At 30.6% G+C, this 23783-nt stretch overlaps 4 protein-coding genes across 5 annotated transcripts in view; 3 read left to right on the forward strand and 1 right to left on the reverse strand.

Annotated features, from left to right (window-relative positions):
* LOC100645391 (midasin) overlaps positions 1–9309 on the forward strand; it is a 132243-nt gene extending 122934 nt beyond the window's left edge. The window contains exons 21-27 of the mRNA XM_012317813.3: positions 24–1228; positions 1384–5597; positions 5763–7018; positions 7178–7534; positions 7727–8513; positions 8573–8813; positions 9025–9309. Coding sequence (XP_012173203.2) covers positions 24–1228; positions 1384–5597; positions 5763–7018; positions 7178–7534; positions 7727–8513; positions 8573–8813; positions 9025–9207 — 8243 coding nt within the window. The 3' untranslated portion in view covers positions 9208–9309. The remainder of the gene's footprint in view (positions 1–23; positions 1229–1383; positions 5598–5762; positions 7019–7177; positions 7535–7726; positions 8514–8572; positions 8814–9024) is intronic.
* Positions 9310–10029: 720 nt separating this feature from the next.
* On the forward strand, positions 10030–11435 carry LOC100645611 (28S ribosomal protein S15, mitochondrial). The gene is made up of 4 exons (XM_003401768.4): positions 10030–10415; positions 10616–10749; positions 10884–11079; positions 11153–11435. Exons 1-4 carry the CDS (start codon positions 10177–10179, stop codon positions 11409–11411), a joined length of 828 nt encoding a protein of 275 aa, XP_003401816.1. The 5' UTR covers positions 10030–10176; the 3' UTR covers positions 11412–11435.
* A 236-nt stretch (positions 11436–11671) lies between these two features.
* On the forward strand, positions 11672–15505 carry LOC100645731 (cuticle protein 19). Its single transcript, XM_003401769.4, has 4 exons — positions 11672–12796; positions 13964–14016; positions 14125–14374; positions 15190–15505. The coding sequence occupies exons 1-4, from the start codon at positions 12761–12763 to the stop codon at positions 15457–15459; spliced, it is 609 nt and encodes a 202-aa protein (XP_003401817.1). The 5' UTR covers positions 11672–12760; the 3' UTR covers positions 15460–15505.
* A 578-nt stretch (positions 15506–16083) lies between these two features.
* LOC100645965 (chromatin modification-related protein MEAF6) lies at positions 16084–23626 on the reverse strand. 2 transcript variants are annotated; one of them, XM_020867238.2, is made up of 6 exons: positions 23495–23626; positions 20932–21119; positions 20563–20826; positions 19393–19596; positions 19096–19132; positions 16084–17406 (listed from the first exon to the last, which is right to left on the reverse strand). In XM_020867238.2, the coding sequence occupies exons 3-6, from the start codon at positions 20632–20634 to the stop codon at positions 17072–17074; spliced, it is 648 nt and encodes a 215-aa protein (XP_020722897.1). In that variant the 5' UTR covers positions 20635–20826; positions 20932–21119; positions 23495–23626; the 3' UTR covers positions 16084–17071. The 2 variants fall into 2 exon arrangements, with proteins under 2 accessions (XP_020722897.1, XP_048269294.1); XM_048413337.1 differs by having other exon boundaries at positions 23479–23616.
* Between the last annotated feature and the right edge of the window lie 157 nt (positions 23627–23783).

Raw genomic sequence — 23783 nt, forward strand, 5'->3', positions numbered from 1 at the left:
AAATATTTCCTATCTCTTCATAGGAAGAATATCAACTACGTTGAAGGACGAGCTACTAATACCGAAATTCGTAGAAATTTGTGAACATTCCGGAAAGATCATCGAAACGATACTTCAGAACGAAAACTTATCGTTAAACGACAAGGACTACGTAGAATTGCGAGATGGTTTAAAATGGTACCAAAGATTTCATGACATGGGAAAGATGGAATTGATCGATAAATCACAAGGAACATTCTTCGATCTGCGTGAAATCTCCTCGTCGCTGAAAGTCCATTATAAATGGCTGATGAAATTTTTCAGGAAACTATTTACGCTGATCGATGCAAAATTATATGATTCAAAAACGCAAGAAGATCTGTCAGACTTTTCGAAGAAATATCTAGACTCGTTGATCGACGTAGATAAATTTGGGAAAATTCGGAAGAAAGTCCGGCAGGTTTTGTGCATTCCGTCGCCTCATTTTTCCGAAAATTCAATGACTTTCCATGAGAAATTACGATGCATATCGAGAAAGCTGGAAATCACCGAAGAAGATTTGATCGATTCGTTGAAAACGAAATTAAAAATCATCACGATTGGATCCCCTGAAAATTTGCCCTTCAGAAAGAGATTCGCTGAAATTTGTGTCGAAAATTTCGGAAATAATCGAGAGAATGCGAATACAATTGGTGATATAGGAGAAATTGAAGAAATGGCCAAAAATATTATAGAAGTTAAAGAAATCAACGAGAGTGATGTTAGAACGAATAAAAATTTCGAGGAAGCTAAAATATGGCCAATTTACGAATTTTTCTTTTTGTTCTTCGCGTATCGTTTCCAGAGGAAATTTTGTGACGAATTTGCGCAAGATATTGGAGAAGAAATACGTCGAAGTTTTGAAAAGAATTTGAACGAGAGCAATGAAATTTCTGAGAATCTTATGGACTTGGAAGAATCGAGAAATTTTGTTGAGACAGCTTGCGGAGGATTTGGGAGAATTTACGACGAAAGCGTGTTTAGAAAATTCGAGCAAGTTCCAACGATACCGACGCGTTTGATCAGTTTGATGAAGGCTCTGAATGCTAATGAGATGCTAACTAAACGAAGGATCTCTTTGTTCCCTGAGTTGCTCTGCTCTGTCGAGGAATTTGCGGAAAGATCTTTCGCTGTTAAAAATTCAAATATTCTTTTACATTGGTATGATAACGAAGAAGATATGACGGAAAACGATTTTAATATTTCCCAGGTATATTTCTTCTTATTTAATTATTTGGTAATATCTTACAATCGTTTAAATGTATATATTTTAATTCTTAAATTGAAATTAAATTGTAATTAATCTATACCTAATTGATCTATTTTTAAGTTTCTAATCTACTATTTTTATTATACAACTTTCAGACAAATTTCGTCAACAAATCAGCCCTCTGCAACCTAATCTTTGAATTATTTCTAAATTCAAAATCTGGAAGCAAAAGAGAATTAATCAATTTTGGAAATTACAAGAACCAAAAGAAACTTCTGCAAACGATTCAGACATTGTTATGGAAAAATTCTTTGGTTTTAAACTCGGATGAATTCAATATGTCCAACAACGACTCTATCCTATTACGATTTCTCATAAATTATTACCTGTCTATCATGGAAAAAGTCATGGAAGAACAAAATGATTTAGGATATAGGCCCTTTAAACCAACTTATGCACTAACTTCACTGCAAAAATTTAAAGAAGAATCAGAAAATGGAAACAATGTCATTACAACAGGAAGTGGATGGTTGACCTTAGGCTATCTACAAATATTTCTCTTCAGTGATCTAGGATCCATTGATCCAGTTCAGAAAATTGCCTTGAAATCAAAATATATACGAGAAAATATTTCTGAACTGGAACATTTAATGTGTATTGAAAATTTGCAATCTATTATCCTTGGAACCTCTATGTCGAAAGACCAAAAAATATCAAGAATCAATCATTTGAAAATATCATCCAACAAAGCAAAAGACTTTGGAAACTTTCGGGCAGTGAGACCTATGTCAAGCTTCCAAAATTTGAGAGAAGAGATAGAGAACTTTTCTAGCAATATAGGTTCGTTTGAATCGATAATAAAACAAAAATACCAATTGACTGACATTGCTAAACAACTTAAAAAAGGGGAGTTGCAAGATTCACATAGAGAAAAGTTGCATGAAGCTATAATCTGGAAGAAATCACTGGAAAGATTCTCTCATAAATTGGAAAAGAATTTCCTGGTTGGTTTTCCTGACTTGGTTTCGCCAATGATGTCTGCAATTTTCAGTTTACATCATGGTGTATCAATTTTAATTCATGAACTCTCAAACATGCAATTTCAAAACGTAAATAGTGACATCTGTTATAACTTGCTGCGTTTTCCTGTAGTTGGCCTGTGTCAAGAGAATTATATAAACTTAGTGAAGCTGTGCTCTTCAGAAAAACTAGTGTTCATTCTAACAAAACAATCAAAATCAAAGGCTATTCAGAGAGACAGGTTTACAATGGCTAAAATTGCATTGAAGGAGCTTGAAAATTTGTCTCTGGTTAAAAATAATATAGAATCCCTGTGGGAAGAACTAAACAAAATATTTTTCAAAATAAGAATCTTGTGGAAGGAGCAAGAGAAGCAAAGAGAAGAAGAGATGAAAGAAAAAGAAAGTTTGTTTAAAACAAAGTCTGAGAAAGAAGAAGAGGAGTTGGATTTTAAAAATATGTTCCCAGGCCATCAACAGGAATTCCTAGAGTTGGCAGAAATAATCCCAGGTTTTCAACAGGACCTTTCAGAACTCCAAAAATTTCCAGAAAATATCTCCACTGATAAGGAATCCTTTATTGAATTGATATCTATGAAGGATGCTAGAATAATTCAAGAAATTCACTGGAATATCTTGAAAAGTTTTCCTGATGAAAGAAATTTAAGAACTCTTTCAATGAATATTTCTCCAAGATCTAAAAATAATTTAGGAACTTTTGAATCTAATGTAGAACCAAATTTCATTGAACCTCTGATACAAAGATTTGAAATGCTAGGATCCTCTGTGAAAACTTGGTCTGAAAATTTGTCCTCTCAATTAGTATGCTGCTTAAACGTGTTAATCTCACAAAAATCCAATTTTGATAATAGAAGTAGTGATCGAGAAGTCTATGACTTCTATAAAGACCCTAATATTCCAGAAATTGAGCAGTGTCAACCACTTTTTGACAGACTTTGTGAAAAAGTCAATGGGTTTCTAAAAGAATGGCCTGAAAATCCCATCTTAAATTCGATCAAACTAATAATTGACAGACTTCTCAGTTTCTCCATCGATTCTTCCTTGTCTAGATTTTTGGTTGGAGTGGAATTATTGCTAACAAAGATGAAACAGTGGGAAGAAAATGCTCGTTTCGATGTTAGTTTAGCAGAATTTATCGTATCTTTTAGTGAAAAGATACTTTGTTGGCGGAAACTTGAGATTTCAAGGTGGAGGGACTCATTGGAAGTACTTGAAGATGATTTGAAAACTGGAGCTTCAAAGTGGTGGTTTTTTTTGTTTAATTTAATAGATCAGTACCTTGTAGATGATACTGAGAATGTTGAACAGTTAGAAGAAACTGAGAAATTAGAAGATGCAAGTAAATCTGATAAAGTTTCAAAAGAAAAGGTGATTGAAAGTTTAGAACGTTTCTTGATAGAATCATCTTTGATTGAATTTGAAACAAGACTTCAATTAATTTACCTTTTTTATCAACATATTAATCATCTACAAGAAACAAAAAAACAGAAAGAATTATTGGCTATTTTCTGGAATATTTATTTATATTATAGCCAATTTCTTAATGATGTTCAAAATAAGATAAAAGTTTTAAAAGAACCTATAGCTAAGAAATTGAAAGATACCATCAAGATTATAAGATGGAATGATATAAGTTATTGGTCTGTGAAAAACACTGCTGAAAAAACACGTAGAACATTGCACAAATTTGTCAGAGAGTTCCGAAAAGGTTTACGACTAAATGTTGCATCCTATTTGACCTTGAAGACAAAAGCAGAGACAGAGGAAACAGGTTCCAGAAGAGAACTCCGATCTTCTGATTTCTTAATCAATTTGGAGTCAAGAAAACTAAAAAAGATTGAGAAACTAACTCACAAAACTCGTCAGTTCTGTGAAAATATTATTGAAAGAAACAATTATTCTCAAATTCGAAAGGATATTGAAACTTTCATAGAAGAGAGTCTAGAAGAAAGCAAAAGACTGAGAAATTTGGAAGTTGATAAAACCTTGACAAAAGGCAAGCAACAAGCTCAGTTAAAGAGCATGCTTCAACAAAAGAAGTTGGCACTGACAAATTATTTCAAAGCATTAAATCGACTTGGAATTTCATATAGAATTGGTATTTTGACTTGGAAAAATAGAAAAAGTGAAATTACAAACTTCACATCTATGCCTTTAGATCTGCAAGAAATACAGAGATTTGAATTCAAAAACAAAAGTGTAAATGTAGATAAAGGATTACTTGAACAATGGTCTGATTGTAACAAGTATTATTATGAATCTTTAATTAAATTGAATTTCCTTGATGGTATATTAAGTTCTGGGAAAAGTAATCTAGATATCCAAAATGCTGAACGTTGTCGCGGCCTTTCAGTTCACCTTATATTGTTAGCTCATCGGCAAAAAGAAACGATTGCAAATTTCTTCGAACGATTTCTTCCATTTAGAATCCAAGTGTCAAACCTTGCACTAATGGTAGAAGACATGGTAGAAAAGACTTCAAATGAAAATGACACGCAAGAAAATATTTCCAAAATCGTAGAATTTGAAAAACTTAATATTCCCGCACAGAGGAACTTACAGGTAATCATAAACAATTTCCAGGAATTATTAGAAGTATTACAAATGTCTATGAAACAAATTATAATTTTCTTGGAGAGTTGTCCAATGGAATCTCTCGCAGAGGAAAATCTTCTTGATTTAAATGAAACTGCGGTTCCCGTTTTAAAAGAGGCTAATATTTCGAAAACTTCAATTGCGTCTATGAGACATAGTTTAAATTTAATAAAAAATATGGCAAATAAATTAAATTCGTGGCTCATAACTTCAAGAAAGATTGTGAAATCAAGCCAAGTCTTCTTGTTTCATCAAAAGCACGTTGACTTTTTGCAAACAAGTTACGAAGAAATCAATGAAATCAAAAGAAAATTAATTGATCTTAGATGTACCTTCACGTTAGATCATCCACTCAGTGAAAATTTAGATTTCTTAGTTCAAAGGATTGAAAAAAGTATTGAATTATTCAAATCAACATTTACTTCAGCGATAAAACAATCTTTTGAATCTGAAAATTTAGCAGAATATGGAGCTAAATTGGATAAATTGATTACACAAATTCTGCTTGTCATTCAAAAGAAACTTCAAGATAGTCAGAAGTCTATTGGAGAAACAACTGATCCTGAGAAAGAATCTGCAGATGATTTTGAAGAGGATTTAATGACAAAAGGATTAATAGAACCATTAAAGAAGATTGTTCCAGATTTACGGTTGAACACCGTATCACAGATACTTGGAGAATTATTACAAATTATTTATGAATGTGATGTCAATTCTGCAAATAATTGCATAAGGTAAGTTTTATCATCACGCTTGTGGACCTTCCACATTTTTATAAGGTAAAAGTAAATAATAAAATAATTTTAAAATAGAGGATCTTTATTTTATTATCTCAATGTAGAATTTTATGCAATTTTTAACATCTAAAAATAGTTTAATGATTTGTATTATTTTTCTAGATCACTTCTGCAACATCTACCTCTTCTAGAACAATATACTTTGTTTCTTCACTATTATCTTCACGAACAAGTCGCATCATTCCGCCTAACTTGCAAATTCCTCTATCTTCAGTTAAACGTCTTTTTGGATTTAGCAACAAATGGATTTTGTCAGCCAGAAAACATGGATGCACCTGAAGATAATCAGGAAGATGGTGGTACAGCCGAGGGAGGAATGGGATTGGCTGAAGGCGAAGGTCAAAAAGATGTTTCAGAGAGAATTGAAACGGAGGATCAGTTGGATGAAACTAGAGGCACAAATGAAGAAGAGAAGGACAATGAAAAAAAGGATACAAAGGAAGAAGAAAAAGGTATAGAGATGTCAGAAAATTTCGAAGGTCACATGCAAGATCTTGAACAACGTGAAGAAGAGGAAAATAATAAAGAAGACGATGATCTCGACAAAGAAATGGGCGAAACTGATGAAACTGCAGAGAAACTTGATGAAGAAATTTGGAAAGATGAAGAGGAAGAAGAAGACAATGAAAATGAAGATAAAGAAAATGAGAAAGAAGAGAGAGGAACTGGTGAAAAGACTGGTCAAGAAGAATTAAGCGCTAAAGACACTGATGAAAACAAGAATGAAGATGGAAATGCAGAAAAAGAACCTGATGGTGAAAGGAAAGAAGAACAAAAAAAAGAGATTAACGAATTTGAAGAGCCTGAAGTAAATGAGGATCAGGTTGATCCTTATCATGGAAAAAATCAACCAGAAATAGAACCAGAACCTTTTGAACTTCCAGAAGATATTAATTTAGATGAAGAAATGAAAGAGGATAATCCTGAGGGCGAGGAAGAAGATCCTTTTGATATTGATCAGATGAAGGAATCTAAAATTCCAGAAGAGAAAGAAGATGAAGAATCTGAAAATAGAAATGATTCTGAAGAGGACAATCAGCAGGATTCTAGTGATGGGGAAAATGAAGAAGAAGAAGAAGAAGATCCAAATGCAGATGCTAATAAAAAGAGGGATGAGAATGTTATAAATCCTGAAGAGGATAAAGGAGATGGTACAGAAGAACAGAACATAGAGGAAAATCAAACAGAGGAAGATAAGGCACCACCTAGTTTTGACACAGGAAGCAAAGAAGTTGATGCTTCGCAAGAAATTGAATCAAGGAAAGATGGCTCTAGAGACGCGGTACAAAGTCAATTGAATGATGAACAAATGGAAATAGATCCTACAGAAAATAGTACAGATGACAAAAAAGATAAAGGTAATCTTGCTCCATTTTCTAAAACTTTAAAGTAATTATTATAAGTAACTATTTTTAATTTACATAAAATATTTGTAAAAACTTTAAAAGATTTAAAGTTTGCAACTGTTTAAATCTTATACATAATATATTCTTAAATTATGTTTTTCTATTTTGAAGGAACTGGTCAATCACAAACGGAAGAACGTGAAGGACATTCTGGATCTAAGCAAGAACAGAATATTCCTACCTCTGGCGAGGAGAAATCTCCCAATCCTGTTTCAAAACGAAAAAAACCAGGTGAAAGCGATGAAAATCGAAGTTTGCTTGATGATGATACCAAATCTTCAGTGAAGAAATTGAAAACCACTGCAATGCAGCAAGATCTAGAGGATCAAGAAGAAAAAGAGAAAAATGAAGGAGGCGGTGAGAGTGAAACTTATGAGCATATTAAGAATACAGAGAAATTTGATGATTACGTTTTTGATGCTGCAACTGAAGAACAAATTAAAAAACAAGCATCGAATTTAGAAGAAGGTAAATTTCTTCCCAAGTTTATTTATTTTTGAAAAAATTTCGTTATTTACTTGCTATCTAATATTTCCCTAATTTTTAGAAAATAATTTTATTTTAACTATAAAAAATCGAAAATTGATATTACTTAATGTAACAATAAGTTAAAGATAATATTCTGTATATAGTCTAAACTAATTACCTAATTACATTTAGATAAAAAGGATCAGATGGAAGATAAATTGGAAGACAATGACATTGAGATGCATAGAGATCCGGAATCGAAAGATCAAGAAGAAATAAAGAAAGAACAGCCTCAGAAAGTATCAGAAAGGAAAAAAGACAAATCTACAAATGTTAAGGGTGAAAAATCAGATGATGTGGAACAAATTGAAATAGGAGGTGAAGTTGAAGGTGAAACAGTGGCAACAAGTCGTGTTTTACGAGGAAACGAATCCACTATTCACACAAAATTGCCCGAATCAGAATCCTATGATCTTTCTACGGATGATATTGTACAAAGAAGGACTGAAATCGAAAATATGTTAGGTCAGTGGTCTCAAGGACCATCTTCGATAGAAGCAGCGAATGCTTGGAGTTCAATAAGTGCCCTAACAGAATCAGCTGCTAGAGAATTATCAGAAAAATTGCGATTGGTACTAGAACCTACACTAACCTCCCGGTTAAAAGGCGACTATAGAACTGGCAAGCGTATAAACATGAGAAAAGTAATTCCCTATATCGCCAGCGAATTTCGAAAAGACAAAATTTGGTTGAGACGCACAAAACCATCAAAAAGAGATTATCAAATAGTGTTAGCTATTGATGATTCTAGTAGTATGGCTGATAATCATTCAAAGGAATTAGCATTTGAATCCCTTTCGTTGATTGGTAAAGCTATGACATATTTGGAGGTTGGCCAACTTGCTGTTATCAATTTCGGGGAACGAGTGAATATCCTTCATCCCTTCGGGGAAAACTTTACAGAGGAAAGTGGTGCTAGGTAAGTGCAATAGGAAATTAAATAAATGTATTATTATTTAAAGTTAAACATCCCTCTAGGTTAATTCAAGAAATGAAATTTGAGCAAAAGAAGACAATGATTGGTGAACTACTTGATTTCATAATGGAAATGTTCACATCTCAAGACAGTTCTTCTGACAATGCGAAGTTGGTAACCATCTTATCTGATGGTAGAGGCATATTTTCAGAAGGGACAGAAAAAGTAACTGCAGCTGTGAGGAAAGCTAAATTGTTGAATATTTTCCTTGTTTTCATAATAGTTGATAATCCTTTAAATAAGGTGAGCATTTAATAAAATTTATAATTAAATAAAATGATATAATTTGAACTTTTTAATGAAAAATCTTTAAATTCTATTAGACATCTAACGAAAATTCATTAACTTTGAAGATACTAAATAAGCTTTTTCAAATATCTATATGTTGTTTTTATAGTTATATACTAATAGTCTTCAAAATTGCTTTCTTTATCATGTGTATTATTTTTTCTAGGATTCAATACTTGATATAAGAATGCCAATTTTCAAAGATGGCAAGTTATTGGGTATAAGTTCCTACATGGATAATTTCCCATTCCCATTTTATATTATACTTAGAGATTTGGATACATTACCTGTTGTGTTAAGTGATGCATTAAGACAATGGTTTGAGATTGTAGGCAGGATTGATATATAAAAGTAATTTGTGTAAATAATTTTATTTTAATTTTTATGTGTAATTAAACTTTGTACTTTCATTATACAGTGACGTTGTAAATATAGTGATTTTTTTACTACATTTTATTTTTAATCCCTCAACAACTCAACTTATATAAAGAAATTACTCATATTTAATGCTTAATAAATAGAAAAATATACATTGGTTTGCATTAATACACATCATATAAATTAGAAGAATACATAGTATTTTCAATTTTTAACTATATACCTTTTTACAATACAATTTTTAATTATATACTTTGTCTGTATTAAACTTTCATAAAATTTTAACTGGAAATGCAGTAACTTATATTAACAGTAAATGAATTTATGTAAATTTGTACTAATCACTGATAAAATAATTAATAATATAAATACTAAACACATTTACGCACGTAAACATATTTACATTATTACTGCTCATGTGGAAAGCACACAGGTTTTAAAAGCGGGAATTTAAATTTCATATAAAACGAGGGTATGAAAACTATAAAAGATAATTACACAAATTTGAAAATGTAATGTATTTATAATTGTAAAAAATACTAGTATAATCAAGTAGTTCAATATAGTTTTTTTTGGTAAAAATGTAAATCTTTCAAAAGAATTTTAACGAATATCTACATACACATTTGTAATAGTTTCATGAATTTAAAATATTTATGTAAATAATTAAAGATTTTTAAAAGTTTTATTCGTAATTTTAAATACGAATGCCTAACTACTCTTTGTAATTTAAAAAATAACTTCAATTAGAACATCACGGTAAAATTTCAATTCTTGATTGGAAACTTGCTTTTAGCTAATGATCATGTTCATGCACAATGTGTGTTCTATTTGTGTATAGCCTGTAGTGACAATATTTGAGCAATTGTATATCTTGTATCTATTAACTTATAATTTGTAGTTAATTTGATTGTTTGCAATACCTAGTTTATAAATAAATATGAATTCGCTAATAAGCTGCTGTAAATTACTAAGTACAAGAGTGAACAATGTATATATGTTTGGAGGTTATTTGAGCCGCGGAATGGCTCAAACTATCGACGATTATAAAATTAAGTGGACACGGCCAGCCAAAATTCCGAGCATAGATCCACGACAAACCGGTGATTTGGGAGTAAAAGTATCTGTAAAACCTACAGATATTAAAGCCTATTACCAGAATTCGAAAGAGTTACAAGAGTAAGTAATAACTATACATTTGTATTGTCCTATATAGAAGATAATTTGTTATCCCACAAAAATGAATAAAAACTACATTTATTAAAGTTCTTGTATCCTAAAAAATATATATTCTTTAGTTATGCCTATCTCTTGTGTTTTATTCAAAATAAGAGTCTAACTAATATAGACAATTAATCATTGTTCAATTATTAACGCAGTGCAGATGAAATTGTAAAAAGAATGTTCACTTTGGAGTTTCAACCAAAAAGAGAATTTAAAAATTTAGAAAGAGAAAGAGTGATAGGACTTGTGAAGAGGCATGTTTGTGATCGAGGTTCTGCAGAAGTTAGAAGTACATATACTTTTGTTTTATTTTTGGAAAGTATTACTGTTAATTTAGATTTATATATAATTTACCACATGCAATTTTATAAAAATTTCTAGATGTTTTCCAGTTATATATTCAAACAAAATAAATTATTTCAGTTGCTGCAATGACTAGTGAAATACAATATCTTCAAAAATATTTGGAAAAGCATCCAAAAAATGTAAAAACCAAAGTATTTCTAAAAGAATTAATTGATAAAAGAAGGAAGTTTCTTACACATTTGCGAACATGGGATTATAGACGGTTTGAATGGCTTCTTGAACGTTTGAATCTTGTTTATGTAGCTCGACCAGAGTATGATATTGCATACTTTTGTATATAGTAAATTGTTTATTATATGAATTCTTTAGCTTTTAACTGATTATAGAGTTCCTGGCTCAGTGTCGAGAAAAAATGCACTAAGGCAATTGACCAAAAATTACTGCGATGGTATTATTCAGCAGAAATTAAATGCATTTAAAGCTGAATTAAAAGAACAGCAAAAGACATTTTTCGCTCAAAAGGTTATAAACTTGGAGTATATTTTAGAAGAAGAAAAAAAGTATGGCCTAGAACCAACTGTAACTCAAGAGCAAATTGATGCTGCACGACAGAGAGTAGAAGAATTATCAAAAGAGATTGAATAAATAAATGTTTCCTACATTCCTTAATCATCTTTTTAATCTAACTTCTGATTTCCCAAAACTGGTTTCTGGTAAATAATAAAAAATGTAAAAATTTATAAGATTTATGATATACAGAAAATTCTTTTAAATTTGTAAAGCACATGGTATTTTGAAAAATAGAAAAAATACTTGAGAATTAAAAAACATCGAAATTTTTCTAAAATATTAATATTTTTACTTCATATTATCTTTGGTATTTTATAATACAAAATTATTTCCAGAATGTAAATGGGAATTATCTAATTATCAAACATATTTGAAGGAAGTTATTTAATTTTAAAAAAGTTATTTAATTTGAAGTTTGGCATTACGTGAATAATCGTAAAAAATCACCTTTTTAGAAGGAGAAAATCTGTTTTCTATCCAGAAGGTATTATTTAACATATTGGTTTGATAAATAATCAAATAAAAATATTTATTCTATGTAATTCGAATAACTAGTTATAAGTACAAACTTGAGTATTAATAGATATTTAAGAGTAAAGATAAACATATAAAATAATTTAAATATATTATGAGATCGTAAATTTTTTATTGCTATTGCATTGGTAGTTTAAGAACATCAGTTTCAACAGGTGATGACGTTCCCACGGTTGCCTGTTGCGCATCCCTTGTATCAAGAGAGATCCAAACAATGTAAGTGAATGTTCTCGTACATACCGGGTGTTTGAAATAATTTAATCATATACATAATTAAATTATAAGAACCATAGTATCTATAATTCTCATTTATCATATTTTGTACATAACAAAGAATAAATCATGCGAATTTCTAATTTCATTTTCTCTATTAATGTTGTCTAGATTTTCTTTCTTATTTACATAAAGATAGGAACAATATAGATAAAAATTCGCATGTATATAGAGTGATTAAAACAATTCAATTATTGTATCTGTAATTAAATAAAAGGCAAAATTTGTTTGAAAATATTGTTTCAACTATTAAAAATTATACCAAATACTTTTGTATCGAAAAGAATCGTTTAACATTGTTAACACCTTATATAAGCCGTATATAAAGATGAGCTGGATGCTGAAGTTCTATTCTTTGACGGACCGCCGTGAAAGTTTTAGTAGACCTTAAAATTTCGTTTAAGTTCTATTCATAAGTGCATACACATGTACAAATATTTACAAATATTTGAGAAGACTCTATGTGTATGTAATTAATTATCAAGAATATTTTTTTCTTTGAAACAAGAAAAATGTGATTTATTGATAATCTTTAATGGAAAATCAGGAAGAAATCTAAGAAGTATATCTCTGGTGCAAATTTCATTACACAACGCTGATTTTATAGTTCTCTAAATATGCAGTCGCAGTTCTCGAAAAGTGTTACCGACAAGGTAAAATGAAGATTACTATTTATACAATTAATTTTTAAAAAATAATAGATATTGAGTACTAAATTATTTCGATAAAACTTTTTACATATTATATTTCGAATAATTTATGTTAATCGTTTTAAATTTGAGAAGAGACGCGCAGAAAACATTTTAAAGGAATATGCATAAATATTTTTATAACAAGATATAAAAGTTGATTTATCAAATTTAAAAAAAAGAAACAAGTCACAATAACGATTATAATGGAGCATAAAAAAATGTTTGACGCACTTATGTAATCTTAATGCACTTCTCTACCTTAAAAAGACTCGATTTCATAAATCTTTATAAATGTATCGGTCACTTTTTATTTTGTGGCCCCGCGGTTGCTAGTTGAAAGTGCGGTTGCTTAATGTAGCGGTTCACAATCGGCAAGAAACGTATATAAATATCAATTCCCACGTTCGACTCGACTTCTTTCGACCTATGATATACGTTCTTATAGTTAAAGGAACATTTACATTGTTTTTTTTTATTTATTAGTCATCTGGTCAATCGTTTCGAAGGTTTAAGATTTAGGTTGTTTTTTTATTTCAAAACGTTGCTCGAGAACCACTGAATGTGAATAGCGACACTCCTTAAGACTGCAGTAGACATTGTGCAATGACAATCCAATCTGCGCATGCGCGGTAGATAGTTCGATTCTCGGGCGTCTTCGCTACAACTTCGCGCATATTTATACTTCCAAGATATTAAACATTTTTCTAAACTTTTCTAAACTCCTTAGCGCTCCCACAAATATTATGTATGTATATTAGAATACATCTTATTTTTCGAAAAACGAATTTGTTTTCTCTGTGTACCTGTGTAAAATTTGAGATCAATCGGACAACGTGAAGAAACGTGCCATATCGAATTTGAAAATTTGTGTATTTTTATAATTCGTTTTAGATTATAATATCGCACCATTATACGAATATAAAAATAAAATATATGAATACTTAAAAAAGAATTTTTAAAAGTAATCGTGAGAAAACTTTCTCTTCGGCACTATATTTACTTCGTCGAACCTTCGTACTCCTTTCATCTAAGAAACTTTTCCATATATACGCAAATAACGAAGACATTTAGATGTTCCCATTTTTTCTGTTCATATTTTCCTTTCCAATTTGCTCCTTTCTCTTACAGATCGTGATTTTGTGTTGTTTTCTGAAGCTGATCATTGCTGGTGTCCTACAACAGTAAGATTTCATAATCCATTACAGTTTTACAAACTTTCATTACTACCGCTAGCAATTCATTAAGCTTTAGAATCATCTTATATAATGAAACGATTGTTTGATATTTAGAAGATTTCCTTGCGCGCCAATCGATGCAATCTCCGCGAGTGGGGCAGCAGTGCCAGTGGCGTGCGCCCTTAAATCAATCGGAGGCAAAGTAGAACCAATACTTCCGACTTATGTGAAAGTTTCCACTCCGATCTCGTACAGACCATTGCCGAAGACGTCATCATTGGTATACGTTGCGCCACCGATTTTTAAAACAGCGTCTGCCGTTGTCGCGACCGATACGAAAAATGAAAAAGAAGCAGAATTCACGGTAATTTGTAAAGGACACTTTTAGCTATGTTATTTACAATAGATTTGTTTGAAATACGATAAAAACGATAATTATACAGAGCGGGACACGCATCACCGATTTCAATGAGCTTGAAATATGTTGTCAAGATCAACACTGAGTTTAACACTGGAATTTACGATACACTTACAAAATCGTATGGAATAAAAATTAAGTTGTGCTAACGTTGGGCTATGTAAAAATTTGGCCAGCTATATGCCAGGGTGAAGTATAACGGAAACTAAATTTAATTAAAGATTTCCATGAATATCTCGGAAACGAAGGCCAAGCGGTGGTAACATGTATAGGCAAAAGTTATTCTGAATGTTGTCCTTTATAATGTAACATATTTGACTATCATTAGACTCGGTAAAGTGTGCCCTTTTCTGTATAACTGTCATACAAACTTATGATATTATAAAATAAGAAACCTTTTGTTGAAGATAGCAACGTGAGTTTGTGCTCACCCTCCACATGCGGATGCGCTAGTTACAAAAGGCAGTAACTAGGAGATTGCTCTAGAGGCAATCAATAGATTCGATCGATAGTTCTAGATACTTTTTTGTTTTCCTTTTTTTTCCTAGTCAGTAAGCGCGTGCAATAATGTTTTTCCTTGGCGGCGCGCGGATCTATCCGTGAAACATAGTAATAAGTAATGTGATCCTACCTCTGAACATAAAAATAACAACACCTTTTTATTTCAGGATAAGAAGTTTTAGTACTATGTAGGAAGTACAATCTTATTTACGCAAGAAGTATAATTCTATTTATTCACATAGAATCTTATTTTTCTACAGACTCATCCAAGATATTCGTTTAATTATGGCGTCCTGGATGGATATACTGGCGATTCTAAGTCAGCGTGGGAAGAGAGAGACGGTGACACGGTAAAGGGTGAATATTCTGTGGTCGAAGCGGATGGTTCAATTCGAACAGTCACTTACACGGCTGATGACCATAATGGCTTCAACGCAGTTGTAACCAGAAACGAACCCCCGAAGAACGTGAGAAAAGATAGTAATTTGAAAGCATTTCTACCGGTAACTGTTATTTCCAATCCTCATTAAAGGTAAATCGAATGTTCTGCGAATAAAAATTTGTATTTAGTTGTTATCCCGCTGCGTTCTTCCGATCATTTTTGATCCAATTACATTTTTCTAACGAGAAACAATACTTTAAAATACTTGAGAAAAATTCATGTTGAAAATTATTGTTTTTTTTTCTTTGTTCAATACAAAGGCATTTAAAAAAGAACTCGAAAGTAACGGATAAAATGATAAAGATTTTCCAACGAGTAATGTATGTACATTTTATCTAAATCGTACAAAAACGATATTTTATACTTGATTTGATAAGGATAAAATTTCGAAGCGTTCATTTCTTTTGTTTAATTGTACTTAATTACGATGGAATATTCTTAATATTTGCAAATATTTTGAACGTATAAAAAGGAAGAAAAATATAATAAATGGTAATGAAAATGGACGTTTCAAGACTTAAAAAGTAAAAATATAGAAAAATACTCCGTTGTATAAGATTTTATAAATAAATAATTAATTAATAAACGAACATAGTACTTTGTAATTTTACAAATAAGAATATATAGCGTTGATTAATTAAAATTATTAAAAAAAAATGTGTCGAAAAAAATAAAATGAAAATCTACGCTACGGATCTATGATTCAATTAGGTACTTTCAAATCCTTTATTAATAATGCTTTATTTAAATACAGTGGTTACAAAAAATATTTTCCAATTTTTTTTATACTTTCTGTTAAAATTTTAATTTTACAAGTGTGAATAATCATATTTTGCAAAGGATAGATAAACATATATTACGTAAAATATCAATAAAAATAAAATTGACTTAAAAAAGTAAACAAACAGTTTGAACCTTTAAATTACCACAACGTAATCACAAATAATACTTTGATCATCCAACTTCATTTCTTTGTGCAATTATCAGTTTTATTTTCACTACAGCTACAAATATTATGCTATTTTTTATATACGTATTAAAATCATTCGAGGAACCTTATATATTATAAAAGTAACAAAATGTACCAACTATTTCTAACACAAATCTTTTATAAAACAAACTATCGGATCGTTAAAATTGGGACAGAAAATACGAATTACTAGGATCTCTTATAACGCTTAAATAGTGGAGATGACAAAATTTGACTGAGCTTAACTAATGGTAACAGATTTGATATTTGTCGTGAAACACGGAATTATAAGAAATAAAATCTCAAGAACTAAAGATTTCATAATTCTACATTATCTCTTAAGCGTAATACATACTGTTCAACTAACCGAATAAGACGATTGATATCATTTCATCTCTAAACCTGAAATTTATCTTTGTACAATACTATATACGTTGGTTTACAATCATAGTCTTTATGGAAACAGAAATAGAAATTCTATCCGGATGGTAAAACGACACCCTTCGTTACCCAAACTGCTATTCACTTACTAATCCTAATACTCTTATTTGTTAACAATAAGCCTATAACGTTCACTCTCCCATAAAAAGTCAGTATTCCGTGGTGCACTTATTGTATAAAACAGTGAGATCTGGTACATCGACAGAATCAAATGAGAATAAAAGGAAGGAATGTTTCGTTGATAGTCCTCACGTGGACTATCCAGAGATTACACCGGCTCGAGGTTATTCTACCTATTTCTGGACCTCTTGTTGCTATTCTTTTTCGCGCTGGTCCCAGACTTATTTTTCGAAGGCTCTTTTCCAGTGTTTTCCTTCAAGGAGACGTGCTCCAAGCTGCCATTGCTCGCGTGCCCGTTCGCAAATTGTCTGGCAATTTCGGTTGAAGAGGCGATAGATCCATTCTGGCTATACTGACCAGTTACAGAGTGGTTTTTCCCGGACGACTCCTTATTACCGTTGTTATTGCCGCTATTGGCAGCTGTTCCATGAGAATTTACGAGGCTGCAATTGTCCTCACTACCGCTGTTGCCGATCTGCGACTCCGATTCACTGTACCGGTCAACTGGAATCAAGTTTATAATGGGAAAACCGCGATCCCCGATCGGCACGTGGTACGATCGACCGAACTGAAGAATTAATTAGTCGATTACTCGATCGATAGTTGTGCATGATTTATCCAGATGCAGATTGACCGATTATTCATCAAACAATTAATCAGTCAAGGATTGTTTAACCGCGAGTGTCGTTTAATGAAAATATACCTTCGCTTGATCGATTAAACTATTGGAAAGATCGAGAAATTTCGAAGGCTACGCGTGAGAGAGAGTATTGGTACATTTGGAAGACACAAATGTGATAGTAGTAGTAGTAATAGTAGTAATAATAGTAGTTAAGTTCAAGTAGTTGTGATTCGTAACTTATAATATTTGAGTCATATCGAGGATATAGGATTTCTAATTTACATGTTACTATTATTTCTCTAATTATTTTTGAAATAAATCTTTATTTCATATTTCCTATTTGAAAAATCATTCTGCACTATAATTTCACACTTATACTACCATTGATACTTATAGTGCCAATACTCTTCGTTCATATAATGTTCATATGTATCAGATAAGTCATAAGATTGAATCGCAATTAGCATTCACTAGAGTTATAACACTAACAAGGAAACAGTAAAATACCAATAAAACTGGAAACTAACAATAGGACGATAAGTTGAAATTAAAATCTAAAATTGTTTAATCGATCAAAACATACATTTTTTAATTCTTTAACATTCTGCGACTTTAAAAAATTGGCTATCTAGAAGCAAATATAGCAAGTATGTATGAAAGTATACCATGTAAGAACGATGTTCTCATAAAAGTGAAAGAAACAACACGCTTTAAATGTAAATAATTGTTACTTTACCATATTTTGATCGATTTCATAAGCATCACTGTGAACAATTACTTTTAAAAATTATCTTGTATATTGAGAGTATAAAAGAAATGTTTCTGTTATACCCACATTAATACAGAAAACACGGATTTATTTAAAGCTTAGATACAGAGAAAAGATAAATATAGAAAATAAAGATAACAATACTCAAGCTAACGTTCTTCTACACTTTCGACATGTACGAGAAAAGCAAATTACAAGTTTACTACTGACATACACGGAGAACAAGACAATGGTAGCAGATAGAATTGTTAAATCGAGGAATAACTTTTTATAAAACTTCGAAACAGGTAAGAGAAATAGACATTAAATTTATTTATAATTAGATACAGAAAAAAGGTGAATATAGATGAAAATAGACAGAGAAAAATCAACACGTAAAGTGCGTATGATAAAAAGTTACTTTCGAAAAGTTCAAAAACGAATTATTATCAAACTAGGTCGAAAAAATGAACTAAAATTTATTTATAACTTAAATACATAAAAAAAGAAAATTACTCCACAAAAATTGGAAGCAACAATGAATATCCTTTGAATATTCTTTCTTTGTTAGTGTAATAAACTGCACTTTGCAACAATCGATATTTATTATGCTTTCTTTTCTTTTTTTTTTGGAAGACAGTCTGATCGATACATTGAAAAGAAAAAGATAACAATCAAGGATAACTTAAAAACTAAAAAGAATTATTACCAAGGAGAGGATAAAAAGAAAAGTTGGAAGGAGGGATAGGATGAAAAATAAGTTGTACTCTTTTTTTTTCTTTAAAGAATTAACTATCTCAGGAATATCCATTGAGGTCCTTACTTTTTTCCTGGGTGTTTTCAACAAGTCCACTGACTGCCTGTAAAAATGTAATACTTTTGATTTATCAACAGTACATTCAATATAAAGATTTAAAAATGCCCGTGCGATTAGTTTTTCTTTATAGCTCATATTTTTATAATACTGAAATTAAACGTAATAGTTTCTGTGTAAAATATATACTTTTATTAAGATGCTATAGCTTTTAAATAATTTCCTCTTATTAATAATTTGAACAATACATTTCTGTCTATTTTGACAAAGTACAACATTATATAAAATAAAATATTGATTACTAACAGCCATAGAGGTAATAGAAGATTTTGAGAATAGTCTTTCAGCTTCTTTGAATTTCCTATTGCGTTTATCTGCTTTACTGTTAGTATTTTTATTACTGGCTAAATATCTGTCCCAGCCACGTATTATATTACCATACAATTGTGTGTCTTCCAAATAACTACCTTCAAATGCATAGATTTGGCGTTCTAAATTGGCAAGAGTGTCCTGTAAAATTTTAATATTTTATGAAAGACACAAAACAAATTAATATTAATATTTAATTTAAAAAGTGTAATATTAATGTTCTAAAAAAGATAGTAATTACGCTTATATAAATTTTATTTAAACTTTGCTTTTCTTTCGTGTTAAGATAACAATTTATACAATAATCGCAATAACTATATTATTTTATTTTCATTTAAATCGTATTCAATATATTTCTGTAACATAGGTAAAAATCAGAAACTTAAAATATTAATTTACTATTTAGATAAATTTTTTCTTAATATATTATATAATGTTAACAAGGAGATCGATATATTATTACAAATATGATTTAAAACATTAAACAGAAACATTAGCATTATTCATATTTTAATATAACACAGTGTGAACTATTTTATACATTAAAAGATATATTTAATGGTAGAAGTACCAGCAATATGCAAGTTTATTAAATAATACAGAAGTGTGTTATACTACATAAGCAAAAGAGATTTTCTTTAATACTAAACAAAAGATGAAATAAAATAAAAGAATTATTATTCTATTTTTCAATAGATCAGATAAATAAACAAAAACATATAATGCGCCAAATCATACTAAATACAAATGATGAATATACTCACTAATATGAAAATTAACTATTGAGGTTAGGTACATTTTAAAAATTGAATTAGAAATTCACAAGCAATTAATATTTTACATTAGTGATAGTTTAGGAATATAAGTAAACCAAAAAGTAAAAGCATTAATTATTAACATGAAAAAATCAGAGGTCGACATAACCTTACAATATCTAAAAGACAATACAAACAATTTATTACAAAGTTTAAGCTGGTAATTGGGTGTAAATAAAATTGTTCTGTCTCGTGACAATAACAATAATCTCAATTATACCAAATATATAATTGATAAGAAAATAGAAATACATTACAGGAGGCACAGTTTGACAATTGCTTCAGTACTCACAGCTATTTCTGCTTTCCTTTTCACTAATTCAGCGAGTTCTGCTCGCAAATCGACGGAGGATTTCGTCGACATTATGTATTTAAATATATTGATAAAACAATAACAACAGATCCAACTTTCTTTGCGCAAATAACGTCTTTACATTCAACCGATTCAACAAATACCAACTCTAAACGAAAACACTCTTCATCGACTTGAAGTTATCATTAACTGGTTATCTAGTTTTATTTCCATCTTCATCTCTTCCTTCTTCATGACATTAAACTTTTTAAAACATGTAATTTGTCTTATATAATTTTATTTTCGCATTATATTTTTATTTATAATATTATATACATATATATAATATTTACCGTCACTTACTATTACCTTTGATTTTGGGTTTTTTTTTCAGGGAGAAAGTACGTGGATTGGTGCCCATGGAACGCTAAATTGCACTGCTTGTAGAAGTGCGCGAAGATTCAAAAAGCTGAATCGACTTGAACCCTCTTCCTCTCTTCTCGGACCAGCTACATTACAATATTTTACAATATTTTTTTCACTAAACCTTCCGTTTCCTACACAGAATATGCATTTATTTTAATAAAGTTAATTTATCTTCTTGTTTTTATAGGACCAGTTACGGATGTAACTTAATCTAATCTACGATTCAGAATTAAAAAACGTAACTTAGAATATTGAATTAGATTAATATCTGAAATTCAATTTATACTTTCCAAAATTTCTAAAAATCTAAACAAGATTGCAGATGATAATTCAGGAAACATTAAGTCGCAGGCCCAACTGTCAACATTTTATATCGAAGACAATTATTTAAATTCAAGAAAAACTTATTGTTAAAAGATTAAGCTATAGACAGTTTTATTTAATAAATGCGAAGCACCAGTGCACCACGAGCACGCATACTTTTTTCGTTGTCACTTTCGCATGAGAAGAGTTGTTATAATTTCATCGGTCGGACAACGAAATCGAATTATTATAAAACTAGGATGGCTGCGCCCATTTGCCGCTTATGACACCCCCCCCTCCCCCTACTAAGAACAACTTCCATTTCCTGGACAGGTTTTTGATATGGTCAACCATCAAAACTTGAAAAAGCCTAAGCAAAATAAAATTATGAGACTCAATTTCTGTGACGTTTTAGTTTATACATTTAATACGAAATAAATAGTCGAACAACAAGCACTTTTTCAATAAACACGGATAAATTTAGAAAAAGAATTACAGATATCATATAGAAGTATACGCAACTGTGAAGTTCGTTCCCAGTTAGATGCGTTACAAAGCAACATTGCCTAAAAGAATAACATGAAAAGTTGCAGATTTTGACTAATTTTGTTATGTATATGTATAGGGTAGATTATACAATTTATGTATTGTACAGAAAACTATGAATTCATTGTAAAACTGTACAATTATCGTAAATTTCTAAATTGAATTAAGTAAAACTTAACCTTATTTTGCAAATGAATAGAGCGTTTAATCGTTTAAAATCCTTCCATTCACGATCCTTAAATCCTTTCCAATCCTCACTGGTTTAAGAAACAAGTTTATAAAGAATGACGAAAAGCTTTGAGAAAATCGGCAAGTATTAAGATAAGTATTAAGGTAAGTATATGGTAACTATATAATAAATACTAAGAAGAATAAAATAGTATAAGAGGTATATGAAACTTTTTGGAATTTTTGGAAATGACGTCATTATCCAGGAGTTCGAGAAATTGAGATTTCGACAAAATTTTGTCGATAAAAATGGGGTCATTTCTAGGAATGTTCGAAAATCTTTCTGCGGCTTCGATTTTTAGAGTTGTTTCGTGAATTTTTATGGGATTGGGCAGCGAAAAAGTAAATAACAAGACTGTAAAATGCTGTTAAATTATTCTAATTTATTGAGACTCTTTTTAAGTACGTTTGATGTAATTATTTTATAATAAATAATCTCATTTTTTATTGCGTTATATAATTATTTCTAAAAAGATCGATGCTGCTGGCTACTTGTGGTACCTTGATTGTTGTGGCTTTTCGGTAATCAATATAAAAAATTTAAAAAAGAAATTTATTTCCGATGTTTAATTCAAGTTTTAAGCAACTTTATACTTTTTCTCGAAGGGTACCATCGATACTAATGAAATAAAAAATTTAAAGAAGATTAAAAAGTATGGTAGCTGGAAAACTTTACTTAGAAGTCTTCTTAATTAATAACCCAAGTAGATAGGTATCGTCCTTGCTTGGCTTATTTATTAAAGGCATTACGTAAACTTTAATAGATATAATCTCGTAAAGGTAAGTACAAACTTTAATATATATAGTGTATATAGTATCATATATATGGAGTATTAACTGAGTTTTAAACTTGCACTAATGTGAACCATAAAATGCATACTGCAAGTAACCACACAATCCAGTTCCCAGAACAGCCATGAAAGAAAACTGTAATTGCTACAATCTAACACGAATTATACGTGCAACAACGCCCAATCGTGGAATATCAATATTCCACAATACCTGGAATAGGAACAAGATTCGAAGCTATAGTATGTCCGTAACGAATTCAGAATCTTTCTGCTAGCTATTGCAAATAACCTAAAACTAACAAATTTGTTCCTCTCATATTCATAAAATAAAGGGAAACTTTGTAACAATTCAATAATTATTGTTTCATAACAACATTGTATGACCAATTCGTTGCGATCAGTTATTCCTACAAATCTCGATAAACGCTGGCACGGCGTTTACACCGAATCAGAATATTTCTAACATGGAATTTCTACGAACGAAACTCAATAAACGTCCGGACCTGTTGCTCGTCTCGTAACAACGACGTTGCGTGATTTAGCACAATAAAATAAGAAGAATTCGTATAAACATAGCTTAGCATAGACTTTGTTTTCGAATTACAGCTTATTTTCTACATACCTTGCTTGCTACGTACCTTCAAAAAAATTGGCCTCGGAATGATCAGGTCCAGTTTCGATAGAATCTCAAATGCATCGCGTCGTAGATCGTCAAACTTGTTCGAACAACTTACAGACTTGTGGGCAACTTCGCTCTCCACTTGTTGAACAGAACGAGAGACACTGTGACCTTACGTTTCATCGACGTCAATTATTGATATCTCAATATAAATCGGAATAATTTCAACTCATTATATAACTTTCACTCTTTTATCTATGATAACCTACAAGTTGTCTTCCAGACATCGTTGACTACTGAAAAGTAGA

This window comes from Bombus terrestris, chromosome 16 (assembly GCF_910591885.1).
Source record: "Bombus terrestris chromosome 16, iyBomTerr1.2, whole genome shotgun sequence".
Lineage (NCBI taxonomy): Eukaryota > Metazoa > Arthropoda > Insecta > Hymenoptera > Apidae > Bombus > Bombus terrestris.

What these genes read in the sequence shown, in the direction of transcription:
- LOC100645611 (XM_003401768.4), top strand. Translation starts at nt 10,177, where the DNA reads ATGAATTCGCTAATAAGCTGCTGTAAATTACTAAGTACAAGAGTGAAC. An exon ending in AGGTTCTGCAGAAGTTAGAA is followed by an intron (nt 10,750 to 10,883) that starts GTACATATACTT and finishes AAATTATTTCAG; the next exon opens with TTGCTGCAATGACTAGTGAA. An exon ending in GTTTATGTAGCTCGACCAGA is followed by an intron (nt 11,080 to 11,152) that starts GTATGATATTGC and finishes AACTGATTATAG; the next exon opens with AGTTCCTGGCTCAGTGTCGA.
- LOC100645965 (XM_020867238.2), bottom strand. Translation starts at nt 20,634, where the DNA reads ATGTCGACGAAATCCTCCGTCGATTTGCGAGCAGAACTCGCTGAATTA. An exon ending in AAAGGAAAGCAGAAATAGCT is followed by an intron (nt 19,597 to 20,562) that starts GTGAGTACTGAA and finishes AAAATTTTACAG; the next exon opens with GACACTCTTGCCAATTTAGA. An exon ending in TGAAAACACCCAGGAAAAAA is followed by an intron (nt 17,407 to 19,095) that starts GTAAGGACCTCA and finishes ACTTGATTCCAG; the next exon opens with TTGACCGGTACAGTGAATCG.
- LOC100645731 (XM_003401769.4), top strand. Translation starts at nt 12,761, where the DNA reads ATGCAGTCGCAGTTCTCGAAAAGTGTTACCGACAAG. An exon ending in CGAAAAGTGTTACCGACAAG is followed by an intron (nt 12,797 to 13,963) that starts GTAAAATGAAGA and finishes TTTCTCTTACAG; the next exon opens with ATCGTGATTTTGTGTTGTTT. An exon ending in AAAAAGAAGCAGAATTCACG is followed by an intron (nt 14,375 to 15,189) that starts GTAATTTGTAAA and finishes ATTTTTCTACAG; the next exon opens with ACTCATCCAAGATATTCGTT.